The following is a 12007-nucleotide window of genomic DNA, read 5'->3' on the forward strand; positions in this document are numbered from 1 at the left end:
CATCCCTCTTCTGAGTGATCCTTCACTGATATGCTAATTCTATATCCCTTTCATCACTCTTTAACTGAATCCTCTCTTTTTGGAGAGGCAGTGTAATTGTTTGCAAATCCTCAGGTTCCCTCCAGAAATTGCTTTTCCTGCTCCTTTTTAAAAATGCATTTGAATTATATGGCATTATCACTGAGCATCCCACTTAGATTAATTGCCCATAATGTCGGCACAGCTACAGACAGCAAAACAAACTCCCACTAAATTGTTCCGATTCCAATACCTTACATGAGCGGGCAAGAGAACAGATGATGTTTGCCTGCAGGAATATTCTTTGAAGTTTCTCTCGGCTCTTGCAGTTTTTAGACTTTCTTTTTTAAAAAAAAAAATTCCATGATGGCATTTTTTCAAGTCAGAAAAAACTTTGGAGGGCACACACAAGGAATGAGGGGACTTCAGAGGCTTTGGATTCAGAATTTAATTTTTTTATCACGCTTTCTCATCAGGCCAGAAATATCCCAGGGAGTAGCCTTTCTCATGGGTTTTTGGCTCCGTTGTTTCTGGTCCCAGCTGGGAGTGGGAAAAGTGCAGAGTGGAACAAAAATATGAGCTAGTTGGTAAGGGAGTTCTCTGAACTTCTTTAAACCACAAGAAAGGTTCAGGTTTTGGGGTAAAGGTTCAAATTGGTTCTTATTTTTTTCTGCATCCATTGAGCCACCCCTAGCTGCCTGTTGAATTAGAGCGTGTTTTAGGCTGTAATTCAGGAGAGCATTTAAACCTGTGCCTAATTTAACTCGAAGTCAATCGAACTTAGGCACATGCTTAAGTGCTTGGTTGAATTGGGGCCATAAGGACAATCATTTTATTCTAAGAGCTTGTCTGCACGACAGAGCCTTTGCCAATACAGCTATGCCAGCATAATTATGCGGAGACGCAGCGTATTCTGGCATAGCTACACTACTTCCCCAAACAACATTAGCTGTGCCAGCAAAAGCCCTCTTCTGTCGATCTAGTTGTGTATACATGGGAGGGGTTATCTGGCATAGTTCTATCAGCTGGGGGGAGATGATTTTTTTAGCACTCCCAGCTAACGGAGCTATGTTGGCACAACTTTGTATTGTAGACTAAACCTAAGTAAATGGGTCTGAACCAACATCCCGTCTCTAAACGCCTCCACAACTTGGGGAAAATACTGATCCGGGTCCAAAGTTTATGGCTTTGCCCCATTTCTCGGCTCTCTGGTTCTGCTTTATGAGTTTGCAACTGAGGCTTTGAAGTGGGATTTTTTTGGGCACTTTGTGCCATAATCCCTGGTTTGATTTTTCTTCAGAAGAGGGGTAATAGAAATTCATCTTTTTTTTTTTTTCATTAATAGACGATGAGATTAAATTCAAAAAGCTAAACCCATGTTTTGAGTTGGTTGGCCTGATGAGCCGCTGGGACAGCCTCCTAGTGTTAATAGTATCTTGAATTAGTGCCAAAGTAGGATTAGTATTCTTAGAAGTATCTCAGTTCCTGGAGGGTAGATAAGCACAGACTGTTTCTTGTTTATAAGGCACTAACTCTGTCCCCTTTTGACTTTGGTATTTTTAGTGCTCCAGCCTGATGTCTGATACAATCCAGGATCTCCCCTGAATGGATCGTGATAACCCCCCCATTATTTTTTCAGAGCAACTGACGACCTTTATAATAAAGATGACTTACGTTTGTACAGTCAGGCAGCTTTGATCCAGGGTGATTCCAAAGCTTAACACAGAGGGAAATTCACCCCCTGCTGAAACCCTGAATAAGGCGACTCATCCCATAAATCAGTATAACAATTGGCACTAATCAGCCATAGGGACGAAGCCACTCTCCAGCCATAGAACGGAATTAAGCTGTCTGAGCAAAAGGGTGGAGAAGGTGGGACGGGAACCTTGCACTGCAACTGCCCATTCCTGCTCTGTGATTGATGAGGGTCATTGCACAACTTTCCTGAACATAATTCAACCCGCAAAACCCCCTTCCTGTGCCTCCCTGAGATGCAGCATGTTGGCTTGGCCTCGTTTGTCTCCTCTTGGAGTGTGTTAAAATCAGCCTTGCCAAATTGCCATCAATTGGGGGTTGTGGATGGAGGGCTTAAAATATCTACCTGCCCATCAGAAAAAGGGACTTCCCTTGAGTGAGTGGCGTGGGATAGACCTTTGCAAAGCTGATCTAAATAGAGTAGTGTAGGAATAGCGGTTCTCAGACTTCCCCCTACTGGGACCCTGGGCTAGATTACGTCAGTCTGGAACATACCAGGCTACAGGACTCCCCTTGCCCACACCCCATACTGTGGTCCCATCCATCCATTAAGGGATGGGGAATATGTTCCTTTCAAGAGAGATGGGGCAGTAACATGGTTCCCCCCCACCCCCAGAGACATATGGTGCTTGGACCCTTCCCTTGGGGCAGCAGGCTCACATCCCCTGCACAGAGGCAGGAGAGCAGTGAGGGGGACCCCCATATTTAACCAGCAGTTGGAATGCATCTGTTTGGGTGAGTGGACCAGGCCTGCTGTACATGTCTTCTAGCACACACACAGCCCTCTGTTGGAGTAGTGCTGGTCGTAGCTTCTGAGTAGAGTTAACACCCCATTGAGATGTATGGTGCAGTTTTCCCCCTTGCAGCTTTTGTTTCAGGCTCTCTGCAGATTCAGGCAGAGGTTACTGTGCCAGTTGCAATGGGGTCACATTTTTCAAGCTTTTCTTTGCAATCATGAAAGGTAGAGACTTACTTAAAAAAAAACTGGTTCTAACAGTCACATGATTCCAGAACCTGGCACAATTTCCCTTTGCCTTGATCCAGCCTTTTTGAGACCTCCCTCCATTACTTTTTCCAAACCAGGACCCCCTCCCATTTATCACATGGGAAGGCAGGGTGGTCGCAAGAACCCCTGATGTAGGAAATCTAGAGGGAGTGATCTAATAGGAAAGTTTGGTCCTGAGATCCATTTTACCTCCCCCTAGATCCTCCAGTTCGGATGGAATAAGAAAGCAGGTAAGAATTCTTCTCTAGCTAGGCTGATCCCAAGGTCCTTTTGGAAAGAAACCCAAGTTGTATGTAGAGCTAGTATCATTTCACAGCATTGCAGCAGTGCCTGTAATTAAAGACAAGTGATGTATAAAGAGAGAGGTGGAGGGATTCATGCACACACGATTTGGGCACCTTTTTTTTGGATGCATAGATTCTAAGGCCGGAAGGGCCCATTGTGATCATCTGGTCTGACCTCCTGGATAACGCAGAGCATAGGACTTTGCTGAATTAATTCCTTTGTGACCTGGGGCAGATCTTTTAGAAAAACATCCCATCTTGATTTTAAAATGACCGGTGATGGAGAATCCACCACAACCCTTAGTAAGTTGTTCCAGTGGTTAATTACATTCACTGTTAAAAATTTGCCCCTTATTTCCAGTCTGAATTTGTCTAGTTTCACTTCCAGCCATTGGAGCTTGTTACACATTTGCCTGATAGATTGAAGAGCCCTCTATTATCATTTTTTTGTTCCCCACAGGAGTGCTGGAACAACTGACATAGTGGGGGTGCTGAAAGCCATTGAACCAAACTGTAAGCCCAATGTATTATGGAAACCACTTCAAACCAGGGGTTACAGCAGCACCCCCAGCACCTCTAGTTCCAGCACCTATGGTCCTCCATTTATTTAATTTAAAAAAATGAATCAAAAACACCTCCGTTGTACCTGGCTATGCCTGAATTTATCCTTCCTTGTAGGCATAACAAAGGAAGTGTCTCTTGGTTCTGTCTGACAAGCTCTCTGTCTTCGCAGTTATATGTGGTTTTCAATAATCATTAAGGGCCCCAAAATTGATGATGAGTTGCCTTGTTTGTTAGCGTCAGAAATCCAATGGAATCAAAAACAACTTGACCCAAAGCCCACTGACCTCAAAGGGGGTCTTGCTACTGACTTCAGTCGGCTTTGGATCAGGCCCTAAAGGAGTAAATTGAGGAGATATGGAGGAGATGGAGGAGGGGGCGTTCATGGGTCAGTTCAGGGAGGGCTGTTAATGCATGGAGGCAGCATGGAATGAAGTGTACAGATGTTTGTGAGGGAAGGTGGATGTCTGAATGGGAGAGGATGAGGGCAATGAGAACAGAGACCAACGTGCAAAAGTACAGAAGGGCACAGCTGTGATGGTCCTTGATGACCAGAACAAAAAGCTTGACGTTGATGAGCCAGCGAGGAGGAAGCCAGCGGAGGAATCCAGTGCAAGGAGAGGCGACCTGGTGAAAATGGTGGGGCTGGAAAATGGTCTTGGCAGCTGGTGTTTCAAAGAGACTGGTGGAAGCCAAATTGGGTATCGAGGGCTAACTGCATTGAGAGTTCAGCTTTGCAAGAACAATCGTCAAAGCAGATTTTAACTGCAGTTACTGCACAGTAGATAGAACTGTCCTCTAATTCCTTCCAACGGGGAACCAAAAGCCTCCAAAGTGGAGATCTGTCAAAAATAGCACAGCAACTTATCCACACGACAACCTTGCACTTTGCCTGGCCCCATCCAATTCTATTACCCCTTCGCTTTCATGTGCAATAAATTCATCCACAAGATATTTTTTCAAAGAAAAGAAAGAAAGGAGGAACCCAGCCAATAAAAACATCATCTGTATTAGAAATTATTCCTTGGAAATGACTGGGAAAGAAGATAATTCCACAATTTATGTTTTTGGCACGGGCTGTAAGGTTTTTAATAGCGGTCACTGTTTTCAAGCTCATTTCATTGCTGGGTGGTTGTTGTTGTTGTTGAAATATGTGGTTTAAAATGGGCACCACATGTAATGAAGTTGAAAAGAAATCATGAAGCTTGTTTTCAGCCTAACTGATGCTAATCCTCTTTTCCCATGCCACACTTGGCATTTTACTAAGAGGGTCCAAAGTGCCTTGCGTAGATAGCTAACAGATGGGATCAATCTCTAGAGCTGTGCCACTAAACAACCAAGTTGTCTGGCAGAGGAACATAGATATTAACCATTTTTGGGGAAAAGAAGGTAAGATGGAGGAAAGAGAATCGGATAAGGGCAAAACTTCTTCCTACCACTGGGAATTACATGAGCCTTTTGCTTTTCCAAAGATAGATTTGTTAAACAAGTCTGAAGGGCAGTGCTATTGAATGTGTTCCTTGGGTTTAGAATTACTGAGTGCATTGGGAAGGAACACTATGAAATAAAAACTCATTGTGCGCTCAAGTTAGTCTCCTACTGTATTTTAAAAATATATATATTTGTTGTGACATTGAAGCTCCTCGAGCTTGTGCTCTTGAGTGACCTTAGGGAAGCAACATGTTGAATAGTTAACGCACACGACAGAGAGTTGGGGAAGACCGAGTTTTACTCTTAGCTCTTCCATTGACTCGTTCAGTGACCTTTGACGAGTTATTTATGCTGTCTGTCCATCGGTTTCTCCATTTTGTAGGGAGTAACATCTACGTCACAAGACATTGTGAGATTAGTTATTACTGCTGAGGTTTATCTTACTGGTAAGGATTTTCTCTTCCTGATCCCGCCACTTTGCACCACTCGGACAGGGTAAAGTGATGGACTCTGGCCCTAACTAGTATAGGTTCCCCTACAGTTCTCTTGCCAACAGTGGAGTTCTCAGGTGGTATAAAGTAGCATTGCCATCTGCTACGCTAACCGCCCCCCCTACATCCTGCTATGGGGGTGGGAGGGCATGCGTTGGGGGTGGTGTGGAGCATGTCTGCACTAGGCTAACTCACAGCTGATATAAGATCCCACAAGGACCAGAACCCGTCTGTGTACGTTGTTGTAGCCTCCAACCTCTTGTAACTTATGCCAAAAGGCCTGGGAGGGTGCAAATGCAGTTGGGGAATTAGGGAGGCGTAACTTGCCCTGCTACTCATCCCCTTTCCCCCCGCATCAAGCTTGTCTCCGTGTAGGAGAAGAAATGAGCTATTGTTTGTAGCTGATGATCTCACCGTGCTTTGAGATCCTGGGATGGAATGTGCCATACTGTAGCAGCACATACATCTCTATATGCTGCGTATAAATCAGTGCAGCTCCGCTGACTTCAATGCAGCTGCATCGATTTCCACGAGCTGAGGGTCTGGTCCCGTTATGCCAAAAAAAGTGGCACTGCCTAGGCGACTGGGCCAAATCCTGATGCTCTTAGCCCATATGCAGACAAAACTCCCTCTGAAGTCAAAGGAGATTGAGCTGCCGCCCTGTGTAATTAAGAACTACTCAGAGATGCATTAGACATGACTTGAGAGTTGGCTGGAAGAAGCAGCAACCTGAAAATTAAGAGGCTAAGAGAGAAAATACATCAGAATTTAAATGCCATTCTCTATCCAAATGGGATAACTAATGGAGGGTAACATCTTGCAGGGGCGGGGAAATTAAGGGAGAAATAGCTCTACACAGACCGGGAGAGCACTTTGCAGCGCAGCCTCTTAACAGGATAAAATGCCCCTGAAGACTGCACTGTCGCCAGCACTATCTGTCAGACCGACTGATTTGCACCGTGCAGTAATCACGCGCCATGTTTTCTGTCGGAATGTTCAGTGCCTAAAGCTCTTTCCTTTTTTGGAACGTAGCACTGCTGGGGTTTTTTTAGTTCTCCTTTTCTTTCTCTCAAATCTACAATTATCAGCTGTTCAAATTATGGTTGGTTGGCTTTGCAAAGACTCATTTAACCTTTATTGAACCACTAATTTGCATGTCATTATTCCTCAGGATGGGTTTTTTTTGTTGCTTTAACTTAAACTTGGAAGTCACCCTGACCTCTAACTACAAAGTGCAGAGCGAAGACAGAGTTTGACCCTTCATTTCTGAGCATCTCAGGTTTGATGGGTAAGCCCCATCCATAAGTCCTTGACCAGTACAGTTAGGCTTAGGAGACTACGTTTTTTAATGGTGAATGTCAATCAACCTCGATATCACCATACACACACCAGCTGATGAAAAAGTATTCCAATCCAGAATAATCGAAATTTACAGCTAGGCAAAGTAAGGAAAATGCTGCTTGAAAACTTCTTAGAGTTGATTTAAGGACATTTAGTTGTTGACAATTTGTGTTGTAACAGTTATAAAGCTTTACTATTTTTTTTGAATTTCAACATCCACTGTCATTGAATAATTATTGTCTAACCCACACACCCAGCCCATAATTTCCTGCAACTGTGAAAATTTAATTGGATAAAAATCAGGAAAACATGCTTAAAAATAAACAGTGATATTATCAGTCGAAATCATAAAAAAACCTTAAAATCTAATTCTGCCAAGCCTAAGAATATTAGAGAGACAAGGTGGGTGAGGTAATTTCTTTGATTGGACCAAATTCTGTTGGTGAGAGAGACAAGCTTTTGAGCTTACATTGAGCTCTTCTTCAGGTCTGTATAAGCACAAAAACTAGTCTCTTTCGGAAGCTGGTCCAATAAAAGATATTACATTATCCACCTTGTCTCTCTAATATCTTGAGACTAACATGGTTACAACAAGGTTGCAAAGCCTACGTATAGTCAAGGAAACCATGCTAGCAACGGTCATTTTTAAACATGGTTCCTTCCACAGGGCCAAGAAGGACAAACCCCTTAATGGTACTAGTTTGCCATGGCTTCTTTAGGTGACAGGCTCAGTGTTATTAGGGAAGCTTTGTGCATCAATGTGTAAATGAACGGTCATCACACACAGCATGGGACCGTCAGACAGCACCAAACTCCATGCATTAGGAGAACTAGGCCTTGAAGAAGTAGATACGCCTCTACCCCGATATAACGTGACCTGATATAACACGAATTCGGATATAACGCGGTTTCACCTATAACGCGGTAAGATTTTTTGGCTCCCGAGGACAGCGTTATATCGGGGTAGAGGTGTATTATGACTGAGGTTTCTTTCCCTCTCCCTGCTGGACTGCTGCACCGTTTCCACAGAGCAGTCTTTCCCCTAATTGATTCTGCTCCAGTTGTCAGTCTCTGGCTCACCATCTTCCTCTGCAATATTACCGGGGCAGTGGGAGGAATAAACAGCAGGAGGAGAAAAGCTCACTTGCTGCTTTTTCACTTCCACTTACTGAAGCTATGGTACTATGAGACACCGTCACGGTGTCCAGAGGGTTTCTCTGCTGTCTGGCGCTCCGGCACAGCTGACATGACATTTCCCCTGCTTTGGGGTTGTGGATTGGTTTGCATGGACGCCGGTTCACTGTCTGGCCCTATTTCATAGGTGAGGAATAAACAGTATTAGTAAGAGATAGCAATTTTACAATTGTCCATGCTCTTTGCAGAATTCTAAACCATATCCAAGTAGGGATGGGTTCTGTCACTCACCCCCCCACCCCCAAATGCAGCCACCTCTAGGGTGGGACACATCAGCCACTAAAATGACACCAGCAATATTATACAACGGTTTAGTGCAGGAAATTGGGAAGAACCTTGTATTCAGAATAGATTGCCAACTCTTTGGGGCACAGTCTAGATCTTAATGCTACTTGTACTGTCAAGTGCCAAGCCCATTTCTGGATGTCTTAAATATATAATTACTACTACACCTCTACCCTGATAGAACGCGACCCGACATAACACGAATTTGGATATAACGCGGTAAAGCAGCAGGGAGCCCCGGGCCCTTTAAAGCAACACCCGAGCCCCGCTGCTTTACCACATTCTATCCGAATTCGTGTGGAGCCCCAGGCCCTTTAAATCCCCACCCAAGCCCGGCTGCCGGAGCTCCGGTGGTGATTTAAAGGGCCCGGGGCTCCCCGCAGCGGCTGGAGCACCAGGCCCTTTAAATCACCGCCAGGGAAGCCGGTCCAGCCCGGCACGGCTTACCGGCTCTTGCTGGTACGCCCTACCGGACTGAATCCGATATAACACGGTCTCACCTATCTCAGGCGGTGAGATTTTTTGGCTCCCGAGGACCGTGTTATATCGAGGTAGAGGTGTAATAATGATTCATTTCAAGAGAATTCATTTTCATTTTAGGTAGGCAAAATATAATAACCCATATTGGTATTTGGCCCCAATACCAGGTCACATACCCCTAATTTTGTGAAAAACAACACGAGTAGCCCAGAATTTCCCCCTAGCTGCCTTATTTGGGTATTTAACAATAACAATTGTATTTAACTACCTTAAGAACTTCTATCCCCTCCCCCACCCCGTTACCAAGGCATCTGAGTGCATCACAATCTTTACTGAATTTATCCTCCCAACTCCCCTGTGAGGTCAGGCAGGTCTCTCATCTGCATTTGACAGATGGAGGACGGAGACACAGAGAGGCTAAGGGCTTGTCCCCGCTGCAGTGTTCGCTCCAGGTATAACTCAAGTGCTGCCCCAACCTGACTCCCATCCACACACAAAAGTGTCGAGCTTGAGTTCAGTGGTACTTTAAACGCCAGCAGGCCGGCCTGGCAGGATGTAGGTTGAGGGTAGAGTGGCATTTGAGCTAGTGATGCAGTGGGGACTCCAGCAGCTCTGGGCTGCTCATACAACCAGCCTGCGCAGCTCAGGGATTGTGTTGTCCTCGTTCGACCCACGCTAGGTCAAGAGGAGTCAACTCGAGTTGACGCTTGCAGTGAAGGCAAGCCCTCAGTGACTTGCCCTAGGGCACACAGGATGACTCTGATGAAATGAGGTCTCCCACTTCCGGGGCTAGTGCCCTAACTTAGTGACCCGTGTCTGGGAGATCTTCCACAGGACTTTCCTATTGCCATGGCTACTAGAAAAGAATTATAGTCTAACTATGGCTAACCAGTCATAGGAAGTGTGGTGTAGAAGTGGTGATCGGTTCTTTATGCTGTACAGCAGTCCGGTTAATCCCCTTTGGCTCTTGACATCCGCCTGCTTTCTTCCTTTTCCCGTCCTTGTAAATTGCATTGAAATCCTGGTTTGCCCCTTGGAGGACTCTACGGATCTGTCCTTTTACTTCTGGAACAGTTAGTGCCTTTTGAAAATGCTTGATATGGACGTCCCAGAATCCCCACCTCCAGCCTCATAATAGTTCAATACCAATCAGCCAAAGGGATTACAGTGCTGTTTCCCTGAGGCAGCCAGACAATCAGTCAGGCATTGTGAAAGGACTGGCAGTCTGACAGCAGCACAGTCTGACAGCACTTGAGAGCACTCCGGGAGAACGGTGGTGGGCATGAGGGGCTTAAAGTGTTGTCAGCAAAGCTCCTGTATGGTTCAGGTAATGTTCACCCATCTTGTTCATAGTTTGCACTCTGTGGGATCTTCATGTTCCCGCCCTTTTTCTCTCCTATCACATAAATATTGCACAGAAACGAAAGTTCCCTCTGGCTGCGAAGAGCAGGGTTTGACACATCCATTGGCACCAGTAATGAAATCTTGGGCCCATTGTAAAGCACTGACTTAGTGTATATATCAGAGTGATGTCGCCCTCTGGGGGCTGGTTCAGAAAGAGGATAAAAGACCTACTGCTACCATCAAGTAGGGAGGTTCTTCTTTAACTTCAGTGGCAGAGGTCTCTGTTTTGGAGTAGAAGGGACAGATTTCTAGCCCTGCTCCCTACATGAGTGTGATTGTTGTCTGTAGGCCAAGGATTTGTTACACCGCAGCTGGGGCACCGACAGGTTGTGAATATTATTAAAATGCTTCTGCCCAGATGAATTTTGGGTAGGAAAGGATTCCTCAGGGCGTCGGGTGAGTTACTTGTTGGCATGTGATGGTTTCCCAGAAGGTAGTTTTTGAATAGAAGATGATGCTGGCAGGTGGGCTGAAGAGTAGGGACGTTTCTTTAGAAAGTTTATTGAGCCCGTAGTCCATCAGAGAGGCACAAGCCTTTGGCCTCACACGTCCTCCTGCCCTGCAGGGTGAATTCCATTGAATAACACTGAGTTCCTGAGTCGGGAGGGGGAACTCCCAGCCTGTAAGATGCAACTTCAGTGGAGATGAGCCTTGGCAGCCCAGATTTTTAAAACCTTAAGTCTTGATTCACCCACACCCAGAGCATGCTGGGAAGCCGCCTCGCAAGCATCCAATTCCGTGATTCATATGCAGTCCCGAGATGTAGAGTCTGTTTTTTATCCTACTCTCCTCATTTCCGTTGACTTCACCGACTCGTGCAGGGAGTGCCCCTTCCCCGCTCTGAAGTACCGATCTTGGACTTGGGTCCATCTTCCATTGAAAAGGGAATACACTGCAGAAGATAACTTCACTTCATTTGCCACCGTACACACTTAGAAGCTGTGAGCTTGCTTCTGAAGCTGCAGAAGTGATGAGAAAGCTTCTCCTAAATGTGTGGAGCTCATCACAACACCTGCTCCTGTGTCTAGCTGTGTCCTGCTTGAAGGGCTCGCAAAGGGCTCACATAACCTGTTTTCTCCTTCTCCCCACAGGTATGCGAATACTCGTTACCCTGCTGTTAGATACTCTGCCTATGTTAGGCAACGTCCTTCTCTTGTGCTTCTTCGTCTTTTTCATCTTTGGGATAGTCGGCGTGCAGCTCTGGGCAGGGCTGCTCAGAAACAGGTGTTTCGTAGACAGCAACTTCGCAATGTAAGTACAGCGGGAAACTCACGGTCTCGTCTTTTCTCCCTCCGGCTACAGGAGAAACGTGTCTATGTATCTAGCTAGCAGGGTTAGCATAAGTTGTGGCTTCCATACCAATATCTCCTCCTTCGCCCTGCCCCAGGCAGGAAAAGGAAGGTTGCCCCATTAGGAATAGGTGTGGCTAGCCGAACTGAACTGAACCGGTCCATTTGTTCAGTTCTCCTCCCAGGATTTAGCCCTGTGTCTGTTCCTCAGGTGCTGTAAACTGGCGTTGTGTCAACTAGAGCAGTGCTTCTCAAAGCCGGTCCGCCGCCTGTTCAGGGAAAGCCCCTGGCAGTCCGGGCCGGTTTGTTTACCTGCCGCGTCCACAGGTTCAGCCGATCGTGGCTCCCACTGGCCGCGGTTCGCTGGTCCAGGCCAATGGGGGCTGCAGGAAGTGGCACAGGCCGAGGGATGTGATGGCCGCCCTTCCCGCAGACCCCATTGGCCTGGGAGGGCGAACCGCAGCCAGT

At 46.0% G+C, this 12007-nt stretch overlaps 1 protein-coding gene across 2 annotated transcripts in view; it reads left to right on the top strand.

Annotated features, from left to right (window-relative positions):
* CACNA1H (calcium voltage-gated channel subunit alpha1 H) overlaps window positions 1-12007 on the top strand; it is a 205740-nt gene that overhangs the window by 15527 nt on the left and 178206 nt on the right. For both annotated transcript variants that reach the window (XM_034783486.1, XM_034783485.1), the window contains exon 4: window positions 11342-11501. In XM_034783486.1, coding sequence (XP_034639377.1) covers window positions 11342-11501 — 160 coding nt within the window. The remainder of the gene's footprint in view (window positions 1-11341; window positions 11502-12007) is intronic.

This window comes from Trachemys scripta, chromosome 10, assembly GCF_013100865.1.
Source record: "Trachemys scripta elegans isolate TJP31775 chromosome 10, CAS_Tse_1.0, whole genome shotgun sequence".
Classification (NCBI taxonomy): domain Eukaryota; kingdom Metazoa; phylum Chordata; order Testudines; family Emydidae; genus Trachemys; species Trachemys scripta.